Source organism: Chelmon rostratus, chromosome 23 (genome assembly GCF_017976325.1).
Source record: "Chelmon rostratus isolate fCheRos1 chromosome 23, fCheRos1.pri, whole genome shotgun sequence".
Taxonomy (NCBI): Eukaryota; Metazoa; Chordata; class Actinopteri; order Chaetodontiformes; family Chaetodontidae; genus Chelmon; species Chelmon rostratus.
In genome coordinates, this window is record NC_055680.1 from 3,827,671 (window position 1) to 3,846,839 (window position 19,169).

General features: G+C 41.5%; 1 protein-coding gene across 1 annotated transcript in view; it reads right to left on the bottom strand.

Moving 5' to 3' along the window:
* nrxn2b (neurexin 2b) overlaps positions 1–19,169 on the bottom strand; it is a 550,653-nt gene that overhangs the window by 262,245 nt on the left and 269,239 nt on the right. The window contains exon 16 of the mRNA XM_041964490.1: positions 3,562–3,735. Coding sequence (XP_041820424.1) covers positions 3,562–3,735 — 174 coding nt within the window. The remainder of the gene's footprint in view (positions 1–3,561; positions 3,736–19,169) is intronic.

Below are 19,169 nucleotides of genomic sequence, written 5' to 3' on the forward strand. Positions count from 1 at the left end.
AAATCAAATTCGATATTTATTCAAGGTTGAGACCTGGTGTAATCACCAGACTAGGGACACAGCTGCATTGCAAATTAGTAGTTTCGCTTCTCCAGTGTGGGAGTGTGTGTGTGTGTGTGTGTGTGTGTGTGTGTGTGTGTGTGTGTGTGTGTGTGGGTGTGTGTGTGTTTTGGGGGGATGGGGGAATGCTCTCTCCTGTTGTTCCCTCCCACTGCCATGGATGACTGAAGGCATTTAAATTGTCAATTAGAAACTCCACCGTTGTAATTTCTCAGTGGAATTCCAGCCACTTATTCAGATAGGTGTATATGACAGGCTGCTCTGAAAACTCATATTTCCCCTTCAGATTATACGTACCACAGACCCCACAGGCACTGTCATATGAACAGACATGACACGGAAAATAATTCACCAATTGTTGCTTTTGTTGTCTCTGTATTATCACAAGCTAATACGACTGATGAAAAGGAAAGAGGATCATCATTAGTTTTCTTTCCAACAAAACCTGATTTGTTCTCAAAATGAGACGGGGAAAAAGCAGAATGATAGATATAAGATTAGGATGCAGATCAAGTCTCAGGCAGGAGAACTGTTCTAAAAATAAGTATGTGCGGTGGCTGTCGTGTCGTTGGTGGTGGGGATTCTCATTAAAATCTCAATTAAACACAAACATTTCCAAAGACCCATGGTTCAGTGCCAGACTAATTTGTTTCCGCATAGATAAACAGACATCTCACTGTGCCATTTACAAATGGCCCAATTACACAAGACCCCCCTACTCCCCTCCGGCAAACACCCGCAGAAAACAAATAATAAAAAATAAATAAATCGCTGATCTATGAGAGCTTTTACGTTCTCCTCCAAAATGTCCACTTCAATTCAATGTCATTTCCTTTCCATCGGCTTGTTGCGTTAGCAGCTCCTAGTCAGGCTAATTGTCCCATTTATCGCTCACTAATGAAAGGTTCACTTGAGGAGCTAATTAAGCATATTGTTATAATTAATAACCAGGCCATGTTATCACTTCCTCACTCTTCCATCAACTATTGATCAGCCAAACACTACCTTTAGCATGGCAGCCTGAGTAGCTGTTATTAGGTGTCTCTGGGTTTTTGGAGCGTTAAACTCCATCTGCTGTGTTTGCTCCAAATGTTCAGGAAAATCCTGAACAGTATAGGGAGCCAATAAGCCTGACATAAAGTGGAAAAACCCAGAGTAGACACACGTCTTCACTCCGTCGCTGCTGTCACCTGCGTCTACGAGCAACAGCTGGGCTACGATGGAAACATCTGCTGCCGTATCAGCAGCATGGAGCAGGACAGGGAGCTCAATGGCAGATTCAGTTGAGCATCTTGGTTCATGATGAAGAAAATGCTTGAAGGAGGCATTTTTAACTTTTTTAAATGATGCTCTAAATTTTTCAAGTGGCATTTCTGACAAAATCTGCTAATTATTTTGAGTTTTTTTTTTTTTTACCTAAAACTGTGCTACTGCTGCTTCAACTGCTACAACATTCATGCTCCGATGTTTGCGAATACTAATGCTACTATGCATTATTTTAGCTGTATAGTTTTTTTCACATTTTTTTTGGTCTTGTTTCTTTGTGCCTCCCCTCCTGAGCTGCAGTGAGTCAGCAACACTGTTTATGTACCTGCACTTCAGCTCTCTGGGTCTCAGTCTCCTTTCCTTTTCCAAGTCTTGTTCTTTGTTGTTGTGATCCGCTGAGTCAGTAGAGAGCTACAGGAACAAGTTCGATGTTCTGCCCTTTGTCTGGCCTCAGGTCTAGAGAGACGGGACCAGCAGCCACCTCTGACCGCTCTGGATCCCCAGTCCACAAGCTAACAATGACCTCAGAACCACGTTGGTCAGGACTCTGGCAGAGATCCATACCCAGGACAGCAGTGCATTTTGCGAAAGTCGTCTTCATTTATCTTGCTATTGCTTTTGGAACCGGGAATCCAGAATCTAAAATCAAGACTAGAAACTTATTAAATCTAGAAGTTGTAATTTAACTGATTTGCTCTCTTCTCTGGCACCTGCTCAGGAATAAGACATCTGAATTTGATTAAAGTAGATTAGATAATCTGTCTAAATTGTATTTGATGTATTCCTGTAATATCATCAAGGGCATAAGTGGATTTGTAAGAACCTCAGGGTTAGGTATACTATTATTTGTCAAAAAGGTCCAGCCTTCCAAAATTGGTCAATTACAGTATTACTCATGGCACATCCCATCATCGTCTAATATTAGCATCCATTCCAGGTGCCTGTGGGAGTCAATATTATAGCTTAATGCAGTTTTGATCTGTGTTTGGAGCAAAGTAATTGTGGTGTATAACTGTAGGCAGGTAATATGGCTGGCTGGCAGAAGTAGCAGCGTTAGGGATTGAGGGGGGAAAAAAAATAAAGTTAAAAAAAAAAAACCTGGATCAGTGCCGCATCGAGTCGGCCAGTGTGGCCCTTGGGGAAATCAAGTCGGTGCTCTCCGACACTCAGCACGCCAGTGAGACGTGGTGGCGGGGAGGGGGGCGGGTAAAGGGTTGGGTGTGCGGAAGGGGAAACGCTACAGTCAAAATCCACTGTTAGACTCAGAATTAACTACCCGACACTGGAGCCACACAGGCTGAGACGTAGTGGCGAGCTGCTCACACCAGAGGTAAAAACGCAACAAATGCAAGATTGATGAGGCAAAAGCCGATGAGGGTGGGGTGTCACTGAGATTAGCTGACTGACAATAACATTAGAGGAGAGAGATACCTCCCTCATGCAGGTTTTATAGAGCAATAGAGAGGATATACAGAGGACAGGGGCTTGGATTAAGTTTGCTCAGAGCTGGAAGTATTTGGGCGGGGTTACTGGTGTAGATCAGGTTATAACAGCCACATAAAAATGCACCAAATTACTGTACTGGTGTGTCTTCACCAAAAGCTCTGTGCAAGTGGCAGTCTAGTGTGTAATTAGGCCATGGAGGGGAAAAAAGTCACATAGAAAATGGTACAGAGGCTAGTTAAAGCAGAGCACCCAGGTGTCGTGAAAAACCTTCACCTTTCTGAGTAACAACTTACACCATATATCATTAATACCTGAAACGTTTATCAAATCCAATACTAGCCGCTGTTTTCATCTCCATCTCTAAATGACAGATTTAAATTAAACTGTACAAAAACGGATTCCAAACCCGCTCCTGACTTGCTCTCCTTATAATTATCTGTCATCTCTTCAAACTGGCCTATCCTTGAGGAGAAATCTCTGGAAAGTTGACGTTATTATTGTCATGAAGACTGGATTATAGACCAGATGATAACTCATATACTTGGAATCAATGTCATTTCATTTCCCCAGTTGATTCACTTGAGAAATAACTGTTATTTATGCTCACCTTTCAACATGAGATGGATGTCATTAGTAATTACGGGAATATAGCTAAAAAATCTATTAAAATTAAGTGCAATACATGTTGAGCATCAAACAAAGCACTGTTACATGGAAAGTCACACATGACTTTGGCTGTTGTTGTATGTCAAACTCCGCATGTGACGGACAGCTGCCTCAACCACTCACCATCGCAGCCTCGTTCCACCTGGCCCACCCTGTGGAGGGCATCTGCGATCAGGTCGGGGAGTCTCCCGTTCAGGTCCACAGAGGCCAGACAGCCCTGGTACCCGTCCCGGGACGCAATCAGCTTGGGCAGATTGCTGTACATGTTCTTCAACACACCACCGATGTACAGCTCCCCTGCGAAACACACACATAATTCTCTGTGAATACAAATACAGAGAATTAAACACATTCAAACAATAACCACTTTCCTTTAAGAGTTCTTTAAAGATTAGACGCTGAACAGAACACAACATTAATTTACATATCAGGTTTTGGGAGGCTAACGTAAAACGACCCAATGGCAAGATAATGAATAAACAAGTTCAACAACAAAACAAATAAAAATTTAAATGTCAGGGCAAGGAAGCAGAAAAAAGGCTTACACATACCACAGCCCTTTTTTCTATTTTAATATATTCCACCTCCCATCACTGCAACCGCAAGTCTAATTAATCCCTTTGTTGCTGCTGCTGCTGCAAGCATGTGATTTACTGTAAATGACAAGGTCGGCCCATAAATATTACAAATACTCTACTGTAAACGGAGCCTCGCTGGACAGAGCTACAAAAATTTACAACTGTGATCGCAGTGACGCTCAATGCTGTATCATCATCTTTGACATGGATTATGGATGCATGGATACATGTGCCTCAAACCCAGGCTCGATCCCCAATCTGAACGATATTAAGAAGAGAGTGAGTTGATTCAACAATATTCTTAATATCGACTGTTTGCCATTTGCCCAGAAAGCACTTAAGTCAGATACCTGCACAGCTACACTTATTCACAATTTACACAATTCTAGTTCTACCCTTTTTTAATTTTGTTCATTTTTCACATAACTATTACTGTCGTAGAGTAGTAGATACAATGTGTTCAGTCTTCTGTGACCTCCTGATCTCACTATTCCAGAATTACATTTCAATTGCACTTACACAGAGTTGCACAAAAGGAATTTGGAGTAGAGAACAAAATTCACTGTAGCTGCACTTTATGAGAAACTCAGCAGCACTTAACACATTATTTCCTTTTTTTGATCTTTTACTTAACTTTGTACATTCTGTATCAATGTTAGATTCGTGGATCGCTTTACTTAGTGCGCCGCTGTAACACAACAATGTGAAAATCTCAAATCCAAAGAAAAATAATAGCGATAAAGTAAATGTGGTGTCACTTTATTTGGGCGGTCAGCCAGAAGGAATAACAGGACATGATAGATGCCTCCTGAAAATATTGACTGCAGGAGCAAAAAAAGCAATCGCTTGCAAATGGTTGCAGACCGACACTCCTACAGGAGGTGACTGGCTTGAAATCATCGAAGAGATTCAAGAGATGGAAAGACTTCCTATTAAGACTGACAAACATTGTAAGATTGTCAAAATGGAAATTATATTTGATATATTTAACTTCTGCTATCTGGATGTTCTTCTTCTTCTTTTTTTTTTCTTTTTTTTTGTCAAAAAATATTGAAAAATTGTAAGCGATAAAAAAACAATTATAATAATAGTTTAATTGTGGGGGAAAAGTCATGCTATAAACGTGCAGATAAACAAGGAGAGTGTGAGCTCACACTGAATTAATTGCCTCTAGATATTTTATTGATACTGTGTACAGGACACAATACTATCTCTGCTTTCTGAGTAATTTGCTCAATATGAAACGGCTCTTTAGTCTTGCTGTTGTGGAAGGCTAAATGAGCAAATCTTTGATCCATTTGTGGATGTTTGGGGTTCCTATGAATCACATATAGTGCCTATAGAGTGGAGATTGTTGTTGCTCCACTGTAAAGGTGTGTAGCACCAGATGTAGGTAGCAGACAGGAAACATTACAGCCACCAGGAGACGGAAAATTGGTATTTTAAAGCCAAGCAGTGTGAATGCTGGGAGGTATGCTCCTGAGAGATGTCCCCCGACAAAATGTTTGTCAGTGCACAGGCACAAAGAATATGTTTTGATGATTACATGATTCAAGGAAGTAGCTTACAGTTCTACATGAATAGATTGTGTGGCATCGAGCCCGAAGCACTGGAATTGACTTTTGATGCTCGGAAAGATTTATTCCGTGAGCCTGTCAATATAAGGCACTCTTCTGGGAGAAGAGGAGAATATACACAGCAGCACTTTCTCATGAGGGAAGCAGAATTTGTGTATCCTCAGCGAGATGATAAAGCTGAGTTTCGGGATATCTCGGCGCTCAAGCACAATTAAGGTCTCTTTACATTAGAACATAAAAGGAAATATCCATCCGCTTTAAAGGCCAATTATTTTCTCTCTCTTTCTCCCTTTTCCTCTCTCAGGCCTCTGTTCTGCAGAGTTGTGGGGAAAATGCCAAGTGATATTATGAAAAACACAAAGAGGCCTTTGATGTAAGTGCATATGAATAAACACGGTTTGAAATGCTTCAGGCATTCCTCATCATCAAAACTCCTACATTACCCTTTATCTTTAAGGAGGCATAAAAATGAACATCCAGCAGAACCTTTAACACAGGAGCCAGATCCTGCTGCAAAGATAGGACCATCAATAAATACAAAATAAATAAAATGCACAGCTGAAAAGCAGAACTTTTAACTTTAGCACTCTGGGAAGCAATGAGCCACGAGGTCAATTATATGTGGACTTTGTGAAATGGAATGAGTCAATGATGTTTGCCAACTTCTCTCTAGAATTAATGAGTACTTGACACTTCATATTTCCCAGCTGGGGCTCCCGGGCATTATAATCAATACAACAAATTCATTAGCTGTCTGACTGAGCGATGTCCCGAAATCGCGGCTGTAAGAACCATTTAGTAAATATGACATTATCGGCATGGAGTTAATCTCAAAAGGACAAACAGCGCGTTTCCTGCAGAAGTCAACAGCACATTTGAGATTCCACTGGATGACTGCATAACTGGGGTAGGCAACAGACCGGGCAGGGCTGCGCCAGATGTACTGTAAAAATTAGTCATGCAAGTTTTGCTTTCTTTCAGTGGAGTAAAGATTACAGGAAGTGAATAAATATGCAGCACACATACACAGACCCACTCAGAGGAGCGGGCTCTCATTGTGTACGGTCTGGAGTTGGATACTTTCATTTGAATTACAGATTTCTTTGGGTAAAGTTTTCACTTCCTTGCTCATTTGGGCCATGAACACTTTGTTCCGCAGCATACATTACAGCTTATCTACCTCGTTTTGAAATGTGGCACGGCTGCAGTGTCGCTGGGGATGTTTACTGCGGGGGCTCCAGTCCCCAATATCTTAAAAACTGCTAGCAGCCAGGTTAGCATGCGTGTCACACCGACCCCAGAACATCATGCAGGTGAGTGACCCGACGCAAACTTTTTATGTTTTACTTCTTTTCTATTTATCCGGTGGGGCAATTTCATTTCACAAAATTAACAATATAGTTTTGTGCATTTACCATTTTTATATTTGTAGTCAGGAAATACTCACTTGGTCTGTAATAAATAGAACAAACAAACAAACAAAAAAAACCTTGCTTGATCATCTGTAAGTTGCCATGAACTGTTAGTTCAGCTTTTGATACTGTAGAATTTGAGGTCTTGAGGACTTGTTGTTTGGTGAATAACATATAGTGATCAGTGATGTGAATAAGAATGAATGAATGTTTTAATATTGCCATTTACGCAGCTTGGAGTATGTTTTTCAGCTTATAGTTTCTGAGACTGATCCAGAGCGGGCAGGTTAAAACTATGAGTAATCATTTTCACCCAGCCAGAAACTGTGTCCTGGTCTGGCTGCGCTGTCCCAGCAGTGATGAATGCCTGTGCCGCTGAACAGCTCAGAGCCATCCACAAGACGGGACCAATTACAGCCGCCCAGACATCACCAGAGACCACCACCTCCGCACCTCTACGGTTACCATAATGATCTCTCAGGAGCCATCGGGAAGAGTTGGGATTCTATGATACGGAGCCCCAGGGAGCTTCTGACAGCACAATCTTGAAGAGCACACTGACTTAACATTTACACTCCACAATCAGGCTTTTCAGAGGATTTTAAAGTGAAATATAGATTTCTGAGATGATGCTTTCATTTGTCTTCCACACTGTGAAAACCTCGTATATTTAGTTTTGCTGATCCGCAAATTTGATGTGTGAGTCATTGGAGAGACGGGTGGATGACCTCGGCTATTCACAGCTTCTAGGTGTAATGGGTAGATCTTTTGGCTGTGTTATAATATATTATTTGGCCAGAAAAACTAGCCAATAGCACGCAAGAGAAAACGTTTTACAGTAGCCTCAATTTCACAGTTTTCATTATACTTGAGTTATCTGCACGGGGAATGAATTTCAAGGGTGTAAGACCCATGACACCCGTCTCAACATCCAAATAGCCCTTCCAACATTAAACAACATTTGAAGTGCTGCAGCCTTTGTAAAAAATATTGTGGAAAAGTTAACTTTTACTGAGATTTTAAATCCAATTGCAACGTTAAGCTATTTGTTTTTTTGGTCAGCACACCACTCAAGATGAGACCTGTGTTTCATCCTTGCCTGTAATTGGCTCCCAAGTGAAGTGATGGTATTGCAGTCTTTGCCCATGTCTACCAATACAGTGATATACATTATTTATGTCCATCACTAAGAGGAGTTTAATAATGAGAATAGGGCACGAACGCACAATGGCAGGGCTTGTCGCGAAACAATAATCAGCTCCTTCTTGCCGATTCCCTGGTGAACACAAAGCCGACCATTAACTTTCATTAAATGCTCTATTAAGAATCTCTGCCTCCCTCTCGAGTCCTCACTTTCTTCTCTCTCTGTTGCTTGTGTTGCCTTTGCTCTCATGCTGGCTCTAATTGACAAAGATTGAATGATTGCTGATGAGAAACACAAAAACACACATACAAACACACACATCAGCTGTGGGCTGTGCAGATGAGTGATTGCTAGGCAGTGGCGGCGTGTGTTATACGCAGGACCGGGACAATGGCAGCCAGCAGGAAGATGCAGGGATTGTGTGATTGCTAATTACAGAGGCGCGCCGATCTGCAGAGACGCCACAACAAGACGATTGGTGCAGAGAATAAATGTTGACGCGGCCGATGTGTTAATTGCTGATGCTAAATCATAAGTTGTATAATTACGTTGTGTGTTGTCTCTCTGTGTTTTGGATATTTGTGTATCTGAACACAAAATGGCAAAGCAAGATACGTTTTGAGTTCAGCAAGGAAAACAGACTGGAGGCGACTAAAACCGTAATTATTTGATACTGTAGTGACATGTTTCCGCTGACAGGTGCATGCTCGTTGGCTCGCTCTCAGATCTATTGTAACCACAGGTGGTGTAACATATTTTCAAAGTCTCTCCCTCCCCCTTACGTTCACTAACTCTCTCAATGTAGGCTGCTAAGTGAGGGAGAAAAATCTGTAAACAGAGTAATGGGAAACAATGTGTGAAAATGCTCCACTAAACAATTGCAAAATGTACTGTGTCTGCATACACTGGCACAGAATATGCAATATTACACTTATTACTGAATTTATGAGCAAGGCCTTGTGGGTAACCTGTGTATGTGGCGTAGTGTAGCCGGTTTGTTGGGAAGGTGCCAACACACAGCCACAGAAAGGTGCTTCATGTTTCAAGTTACGTTAGCCAACCATAAAGAGTGTGGATAAGCTCCGGCTGCAGCATAATAGTGACTAAAAGACCTTATTGTGTTTGCTGCTACAGAAGAGAAATGGAAAGTTTCTGTTCATGAAGCGTTACTATGGCATCTCGCTGCATTCTGCAACAGCAGAGCAGGTCTGGACTGTGAAAAGCTACTGTAGTGTCCAGCTACACGCCAGATAAAACCAGATGTGGTGTGGAGCTGCAGATCTGGAGAGGTAACATATGCAATCACCTCAATCACAGAGGCATGCTTCGCGGGCGGAGATGCATTGTGCTGCGACAACAACTGCGTACCGAGGAAGCGAATCAGATGCTTGACTGAGGGAAGGTTTTGTTTTCTTTGGCAATTTATTTTGTTTGTGGCTTCCTTGTGCCCATGTTTGAACCCAGTGTCTGCAAATCATCAGCACAATCCAGGTTCTTTCATATCACAAATTGACAAATGACTCATCAATATTCATGTGTTTGTTTGCTCATGACTAAGAATGTTTAAGGTCATGGTAAAATTAACTTGTCCGACACAACAACATGACTGAGCTCCTGATGTTTGATTGATCGCCATGCACTTGCTACTGTTTTTGCATTGCAGCACGTTGCCTGATTATCACTACAGTGCTTAAAATGGCTCACTATGCTTAATCCTTCAAAATGGACATTTAAACACAGGCAAGCGGAACAAGAGAGAACAAGATGAGGCGTAAGAAACCTTACACGCTATTGATTAGCAATCAGGTCAGGTCGTCAATCTAGCCTGCCTCGCCTTAAATGCTTAAATGGCAAAGATAAGATTTTGGTAGACAGCAAACTTTGCGTAAATGCTAAGAAAAAACTGATTGGACCCCTCCACCTCACCCACTTATCTCACACTTTATCTAAAAGTCATCTTGTCATGAATTTTCACCGAACTCATAGATTTGTACGTCTGAGCTGCTGCACATGCAGTTAAAAGCCCCCTGGTGCCATGTTTTACAGCATATGTCTCTTAGCTGCTCTATAAACATTTATGACATATTGTAGCCTGCTGTATTAAAATTATACAAGCTGTAACTAACCCCATAAGTCCCCTGAAAGGAAGTGTATCTACATTACAGGAAAGACAAACAAACAAATTGATAATTTCTAAAGAAAAAACACAGAATGAAACATGCGACTGGTTGCCATGTCAATGCTTCGTTAATCACTTGGTATGTGAGTCCTTGAAAGGGCTCCGAACATGTTCCAGTCCTTGCTGGTGACACATTGTGAAAGATTGCATGGTGACACAGACAGGCATCATCGCACACTTTTACGCTTCTGTTCTTGCTCTATGGGATGTCACTCTGTATTCAGTGTCCTTTCGCTTCCTTCCTCGGCTGCACTCTCTCCGTTCTGCTGCACTTCGTTTTTTGTTTTTTTTTGTGTTCGCTTTGCTCGGTCACTATCTTTTGCTCTCCATCTTCCTCGTATTTGTTTTCATCTCCCTGCCCTTTCATTTTCCACCCTCGCTCTCTGCGCTCACAATACGCTCACCTTGTCCTTCTTTATCTCCCCTTGCTATCCCCTCTCTCTTTGATTTGCCCGATTCTACCTTAAATGATATCTGGCGCAAATGACAGCACAGGTCAGTTGTTCAGGCCTGCTATCTGAGTGTTTTACTGATCTAGCTTTCAGTGCACCTGCTAAAACTGGCAGAAGTTGAATGTGCGCAGGCTGCGCCACTGAATTGATGATGTCTTCAGGTGACACTTTTGTGTTGGTCCACTGACACTGAAGTAGTGACTCACAGAGTTTCTGTGTCAGATATTACATGTAATTCAGTTTGATCTCAGTGAAGAGAATCATGCTGTGAATCAGACAATGGAGCCATATCCTGCAGTAAAATCCACTGTTGTCACAGTGTCCTCGCAGTTACTCTATTATTCACTATCTATGGAACAGCCCTGCGATTTCACTCCAATCTGTCTCTGCTGCAACGTAGGGAGATTTTCTCTTTCACTTTGAAAACAAACGTGTGTCTTGAGATTATTCAGGGATCTCGCTGCTTTGTGTTTTGTTATGCCTGTTCTCAAGTGGACCTTCATGATGGCCACCGCCATGGTGTGAGACATCATATAACAAGGGAGGGCGGACGTTATTCCTTCAACCTCTGGAGTCTCTGCGAGTGTGGAAAATAAACAAATGACATATGGCATTATTACCAGCTTGGCCCCCCTGAGCGGCAGGTGAGTACAGCCAATGAGGCACTAGGGATCTGTGATTGATGTGGGATGAAGCCTGTCCCGGAATATCCAAAGCAAACCTAAATCTAATCTTTGAAAATCAAAACACAGTAAGTGTAATCTGAAAGGCTCTATAGGCAAAAAAACAGGGATGGATGCCACTTGTACGCTTTCTGGCGTTAGGAAACTTAAGTTTCCAACATTTCTCCCTTCAGAATTGATTTTATTTCTCTATCTTTTTATCTTGCGCACATTAACAGGATATTTTGTAGTGTCAGGCTGTCCAAATTGCACTTGTCTTTACTTTTCTGGCCCTCATTCTTCTGTATATTTTCCCGTCAGAAGAAGCCGTCTAAATTTCACCTGGCAGTTCCTGAAAGCAAGGCTTCTTTTCTTAGCCCATCTGCTTGGAGAGAGATTATAAATACATCATTACAAAACAGACGAGGTAGAGGGTTGAGCTGCCATCCGCTTTTCTGGTCTTTTTGTTTGCATGGAGAAGATTTTAATGCAGTCCGTGCTCGTAAATCCAACAGCTAGTCACATGTAAAATGCTTTAAATGTAATGTCATTGCAATTTCTATGTGTATAATGTAATAGCATAAGTCAACTGGCAACCTACTTACATACCTACTATCAAGAGCACTGAACATGACCTGGACCTGTACACACATGCACATGTGTGTAAGACAGACACGCAAATCCACTGAGAACAAGCGTCGTCTCTATCTCGGCCCCGCCCCTGGTGAAGAAGCTGGCTTTTGATGAGAGGGAGAGATGAGGCGGGAGAGGGGAGGGTGGGAAAATGGCCAAAGCTCTGAGTAATGCCATAGTAAATTGTAATGTAAGACAGGTCGGTGGGAGAAAAAAGCTAAAACACACTGCTCTATTGCAGCACTCAAGCTACCTAGCCCATCATTTATTGAGAGAGCACTGACACTGAGCAGAAAAATAGGGGGGATAGAGAAGGACATGGGAGGGAAAAAGAATCTGAGGGGAAGGTGAGGCTTTATAGGACTGGCTGGAGCACCTGACTCATATATGCGACTTGACATGACGTTTGATGTTGCTATATTGACTTATAAACAGCTTTTAGTGAGTACAATTAAAAGGTTGTTTATAAAAAGACTTAGTGATGGAAGTTTAACAACTGGCTTTAAAATGTGCATCTATAGCAATGCTACGTCTTATAATGGTGATTAATTACACTTTATAGTTAAAAATAGGTGTTTATAGTTGATTGAAAGCATTAATAATGAAGATAAGAATGGTGATCATGGCCTCATCACCAACTCTGCTGATGTTGTAGATTATGACAAATTGCTGTCGCGGTCTTACATGCTGCCTCCAATCCAGAGGTGCTATGAAGAAACTGAGACATTTATACTTGTGACATTATGTGCTAATCCAGTTATGCTGCATGTGATTTGCGTAGTTGTCGTTATGCAAATGGCTTCATGTTTTGGCAGGTTTTGCCTCATTAACAATCCTACACCAGGTACAAACCCAGCAAGTGTTAAAGAGGAAACTGAATAAAACACATATGTTGGAAACGCATATGCAGACACACACACTCAAACCGACATTTCTTACTTCACGACATCTGACTTCCACCGAAACCGTGCGTCTACACCTGTTGGTGCTCAGGAACACTTTGAGCTGACTGCTCTCAAGGGAATAATGGAACAGTAATATCTTCCTGTATGAAAACAAAATAATTCATCTAAACTGTTTATATAATCAAATCTGTTTGAAACAAATTCAAAAATTCTGGCAGTGTGTGTCTTTCCTGACACTACAGATGTGTCTGATTATATTCAAGATACCGACACTCGTTTGAAGAGACATCTTTGAACAAGTACAAGGAACTGCGGTATATTGGCCAAATTGGAAGTATTTTATTCATAATATTAAAGATGAATAAAGATAACTTGCTTTTCTGTGACTGATTTTCATTGTGTTCTTACATAAATCATGGGAGGAAAAGCACACTATCTTAGCGGGAAAGTCACATTTTAGTGAAGTGGAAGGAGCCTACGTGGCTCCACAATGTGTGAGAGTGTAATGTGCTCAGACACCGATGAGGTAAAACATGCCCCCTGGAGACCTTTCTTTATTCCAACACATCTTTGTCACAGAAGACAATTGATGAAACTGCCAAAACACAACAGACGCTAAATTAGCCGTTGGAAACATAAAAAAAACTTAGAAAAAAGGCTGCCTTTTTTATTCAAGAGAGAGCCAGCACAGGATTTTTTTTTTTTAATGAAATGACCAGACGGATTTCAGGGAGTCAGCATCTAGTGGCCATTAGAGAAGCTGTGGGTGGAAACTCCTCCACAGAGGTTTCGCTTAGCATAGGCCTCTGAAATTGCTTTCCAAGTTGAGCGTCAGCTTAATAAGACCTTAAAGCATGTTAACAAGTGGAAGCTCTTTAAGCTAAAACTGTATGCTCTTCTTATTACAAGCTCAAGAAAATTCCTGAAGAAAGATATGGAATGAGCGCCGTACAGCACGGCAGTGTGTGCCGCCGTTTCCTCTGTGGATGGAGCAGAAATCAATAGGATTTCAATTTTCACTGCTGGACAATGAATATACTCAGTATGATGACATCTCTGTCTTTTCCTTCACTTGATAGATCTACGCCATCCTCTTATTACTGTTGCCCCACAGATGCTAATTTTAAAGGAGGGCGATAATAAGAGAGGGAGAAGACAAATGTGTTCTTCTTACATAATGGAGGAGACCCTTGCATTATGGTAATGACATTTCCTCTTCACACAACATAATGGAAGGACAGGAAAACCCTCAGGCTGCAACAATGGATGTAAATCATCAGAGGAAGAACAGATGATGGCTTGTGTCCATCCTGAAGAAGGTTCACTGTGAATACCTGTAAGTGAAACTGTTAATGCACTGGTGCACGAGGAATACTGCGTGCCGCTCATGACGATAACACGTTCAAGGCCGATTGCTGGGCAAATGAAAGAAGGCAGAAGTGGATTGTATAAACTCGTACAGCGGCTGTGTCAGGGTCACGAGTCATGTTCCTTTTCACTGAGAGTGTGTTAACAATCGCATGTACCACATGTATACCTTGCTGCTTGCTGTCCACGACAAAGACACCGAGTTCTTTGCAGATTGCTTTCTTTCTTATAGAGAGGGGGAGCAGGAGCGAAAGCGAAAATCATTTCTGTAATGTTAACTAGAGCTTCCTGGGAATACCAATCCAAACAACTTCCCATTTCCTGAGATATATATCAGAAAATTGGGAGGGAAAAAAAAGTTGTTGAACATTGAAATACTGTATATTTAGAATATTTTTTTTTTCTTAAATCATATACAACAGCTGTGTGTGTGCACTGCTGGAGCGCACTGAAAGCTTATTATAATCAATAAACACATTCCTTTTCTCAATATTAAGGCAAAATGTGCAGCACTGGAGACAGATGGTCATGTTCTCGTGAAGAATCCATCTGAAACCTCCCACCAAATGAGAGAGAGTTGTAAGAGAGCTTTGCTTTTTAACTCAGAGTGATCATTAACCTTATTACTATGTATATCTGACATTGCTGGCTATTACAGAGGGCTCGCGCCAGCAGACTCTGAATGCTACCAGAATGTGGAATCAGAGTTTCTGCTATTCAGTAATTCGTTTAAGTCGTATTTAAATTTCTGCGGTCATAATGTCTGTAGAAATTAATTCCCGTTCGATGTGAGAATATCCTGGTTCTAGACACTGTTTTCCCCACTGCTCCTCTGATGCCCGCCCTTCCTCCCTCTCACTCCTCTACCGATATCTTCACATCTAGCAGCGAATAACAGTGAAATGAGATGTTATGGAGACGAATGATATGACCTCATGGCTGCACCTACAGACAGAACACAATCTGTCCAAGTATTGATCCTTGAGGTATGTTTGATATAGTCTGTTTAGCTGAAGAGATGACTGAATCCATTGAGAAATGAAATTTTCTATTTGACAGACTGGGGAGCTACTCCTGGGCCATTCCTGAAATGGCCACCAAAACTTAAACTCCATTAATTAGCGTAGCTTGATCGATGATGTCGAAAGCAGCAGAAGAACTGTTTTGGAGATATGCAGCGTGGGAAATACATGATAACATTTCAAATGCTGTTGCGATTAAGTGTTTTTTAGAAGCTGTTCTAAAACCAGCTTCACAAGAATTTTGGAAATGTTGGCAATTTTGAGATTGGTGTAACATTTTTATGAAACTGATGGATCAAGGCCAGGTCCTTTTAGCAGAGGCTGAATACAGGCTATTTTAAAATAATCTGGGACACATCCAGAGCAAAGGGAGCTGGAGCAAAAAGACTAGGGCCGATTTCCCCCAACACTTATCTGAACGATTCAGCTGGAATGATATCCAGATGACTGCATGAGAGTTTTCATATCAACTGGCTGGAAGCTATATAGCAAATGAGGACATGGACAATCATGGGAGAAGTTGGAAGGGCGATGTTTGCTCGAATTTGGTGAATTGTTTTGAGAAAAAGGAACAATGTATGTTGTGGTTTGGGGTAACTCGGGAACGCATTAATTTATATAAGGCCTCAGGTTTGGTTGGTACATTCCTTCTACATGGCTTTGGGCTACTTTTTTCCATATATGACCTATTTTTGGCTGCATCCTTACATATTGCGAGTATCTGAACAGAAAAGGAGTCTGCCAGGCCCAGTCGTGGTAGGTTTAGTCAGTCTCTTTTGATTCTCCAGAAGATGCTGGATGCTAATGAAGCTATGCTGGGGAGCATTAAAGGACATGATGAACAAAATAGGTTGAAATCATGACAAAGTTTGAATCAATAATATCAGAGGTGGTTAAAAGGAGGGTGCTCTGAAGCCATTGGATGAAAAGGTTAATGCACAATGCAGGTCTGTTTTGGACCTGGTGCAGCTAGTCTCCAAGCTAATGGCGATATGCTAACTGCTACACTTGAGTCTCTGAACAAAGAACTGTCAGGACTTGGAAGCATGATCCAGATGGAATGACATTTGGGTCTAGCCAAGGGATCAGAGAATCCCCAACCGGCAATTTTTATGTCCCAACTCTTGCAGGACTTGCTTGGACAGGATCCTCATGCTACGTGCTAAATCGAGGGTGGACGAGCCACCACTCCCGATGGTCCTTAGGTGAGCCAGTTTCAAACTGGAAATCACATTTTACACCCTGACTGCGGGCAGCCTTTACTGGGGTAAAAAAGGATCTTGACAAATTTGGCCTTCAGTCCGCTGTGACATTACATATCATCTTGCTGGGTGGCCAAACCCATAGGTTTGATGATCCAGGCCTGGATATAGACTTTGTGAATAAACACTTTAAAAAGCTGCAGTGCCAGAATGGGACTGATGTTCAGGCTAGTGAGCTCTATTAGCCGTTAGCTCATGCTATTACAAACAAGGGCTACATTCCCCATGGAGGTGTAGCTGAGCAGAAAGTTGTGCTTATGGACTTGGGTACACATTTTCAGATATCTTTGGATTTATCTTGTTTAGTTTTTGAAGGGTCGCACTATTGGAATCAATTAATGTAGAGTTTAATTGTTTAATTGTATATAGTATATATTTCTGTTACAAACATGCACATATCCATTATTTCCAAGGCACATACTTGAAAAAACATAGACGGTTCCAAGTTGAAAACACTAAAACACAATCTCTGATTCTACTGCTAGATTGATGTTTATTACTGGGCAGATTACATCATTGCAGTCCAGGCTAATGCATATGCTCCCAACAGAGAGGAGGAGGCCTCTTTTAGACGGCTTCTTTCAATGTTACTGGATCTATCCTCATAAGACTTAACCCTGGGAGGAGATTTTAACTGCTGGTTAAACTCTCACCTAGACTGTTCTTCCTCTATTCCAAGTGCTCAGTCCAAATCAGCTAAGATAATTAAAACTTTTATTGAGGAGTTTAATCTTGCTGATCCCTGGCGGTTCATTAATCCCTCTAAAAAGGAATATTCATGTCCACCACACTTTCGCATGCCTTCATTCTCCTTGGTAGGTAAAACCTGCTCGCATTTGATTCTGGTTGCAATTGATTTATCAGATCATGCCTCTGTCTGTATGAATATTCACTTTTTAGAAGTTTAGGAGTACACGTCCACTTTGTCTTTGTCTTCATACCTTTACTTTGCTTCTTCTGATTTCTTATTTTGAAAGTTAACAAAACTCTGGGTGTTACAGGTTCCTTGTTGGGGAAAACCATGAAAGCGTTCATCAGCGGTGACATCATTTCTTATGTTCTACATGAGAAAAAGACTGAGGAAAAGAGACTGGCCCAGCTAGCACAAAGTACTCACGATTAGACTCTCTGTATGCAATCTTAATATCAGTCTCCAGAAATATACAAAGAGTGCATCACCCTACAGGCCAGCATAATGTTGTGCTGTCACAACACACCACCAAGCTTCTACTTCACTCTCGGTCCAAATTTCATTAAAAAGGAGACAGAACATGTAAATGGAAAATCGATTCAGGTCTCACGTCAGACCCTAAACCAACAAGACTTTTAAGAAATTTTCTACGTCACAATATTGATCTGATCACACTTCTACTACAAAAGATTTTGACGCCTTCCTTAATGAGATCAGCTTACCTACTATTGATCAGGGTGCGGCGAGGGATTTGGAACTACCAATGCAAATGTGAAATTGTGCTGATTGGTTGTATTAACTGGGAGAAATATTTGCCTCTTGCCTGTTTTACTTTCAACTGTAGATGACCAGGCGATCTTTCATCTGTAGGTAATAACCCTAACCCTCTCCTGTATACTTTTTTAAGGTATCAAATTCCCTCACTGATGTATGGGAAATAACTTACACAGTTGCCGTTTTAGTTGTAAGTGGGGCCACAGTGTTCAGTATAGTCACACAAATTGATTTAGTTTAACATCTGCTGTATGTTCAACAATCGCCTGAAACTGAGTGGTGCGTTTACATGTCTTTGGTGCAGCCTGCAACAGAGTATCAAATAAAATACACTGGTGGGAAGAGATGGAGAAGTCCATGTTACACAGTAAGTCCAAAGTAAGCGTTAACATGTCATCTATGTGTCGGTTAAACCATTAGTGAGAGTAACATGAACATCAGTGACAGCAGCAGTTGAACTACAGTTGTCATTAAAATAGACTTGAGTCTTGTGTAGATCTTGACTAGCAATTCCTCCACATTCCAGCCCTCACCTTTGGCCATCAGCTTTGAATAGTCAGGTAAATATGATATTGCAGATCAGGTTGCCTTCACAGGGCGCCTTGGCCCATCCTTACTCATAGGGTCAGGGGATAAGATATCCGGAAAGAGGTCAAAGCAGAACAGCCAGTAGTCTATGGATGCATGGATGGATGGATGGAGGTGAGGAAATATCATTCTGGGCATTTCTGAGGCCCACTAGCATGCTTGTTATTTTCTGGAAGTTAGCAAAGCTGTGTATGGCCACTACCATGTAAACACACCTCCAGGACAAAGAAAATGCTCTGGTCATCTTGACAGCATCAGGAGGTCAGATTCTTCAGGATCATAATACCTGAAATGTCAAACAATTCTTCTTGGAGATAAATAGCCAGTAAAGAGGAAAATGAAACCCTCCAGAAATGTAGCAAATCTCTGTTTTCAATGCAAACATGTGAACAGTACACTTGTTATGTTACTCTGAGTTCTAAGTGTACACAGCACAGTACACTCGAGTGAGCTGCCTCTGACCAAAGCACTCAGCCAGCAGCCG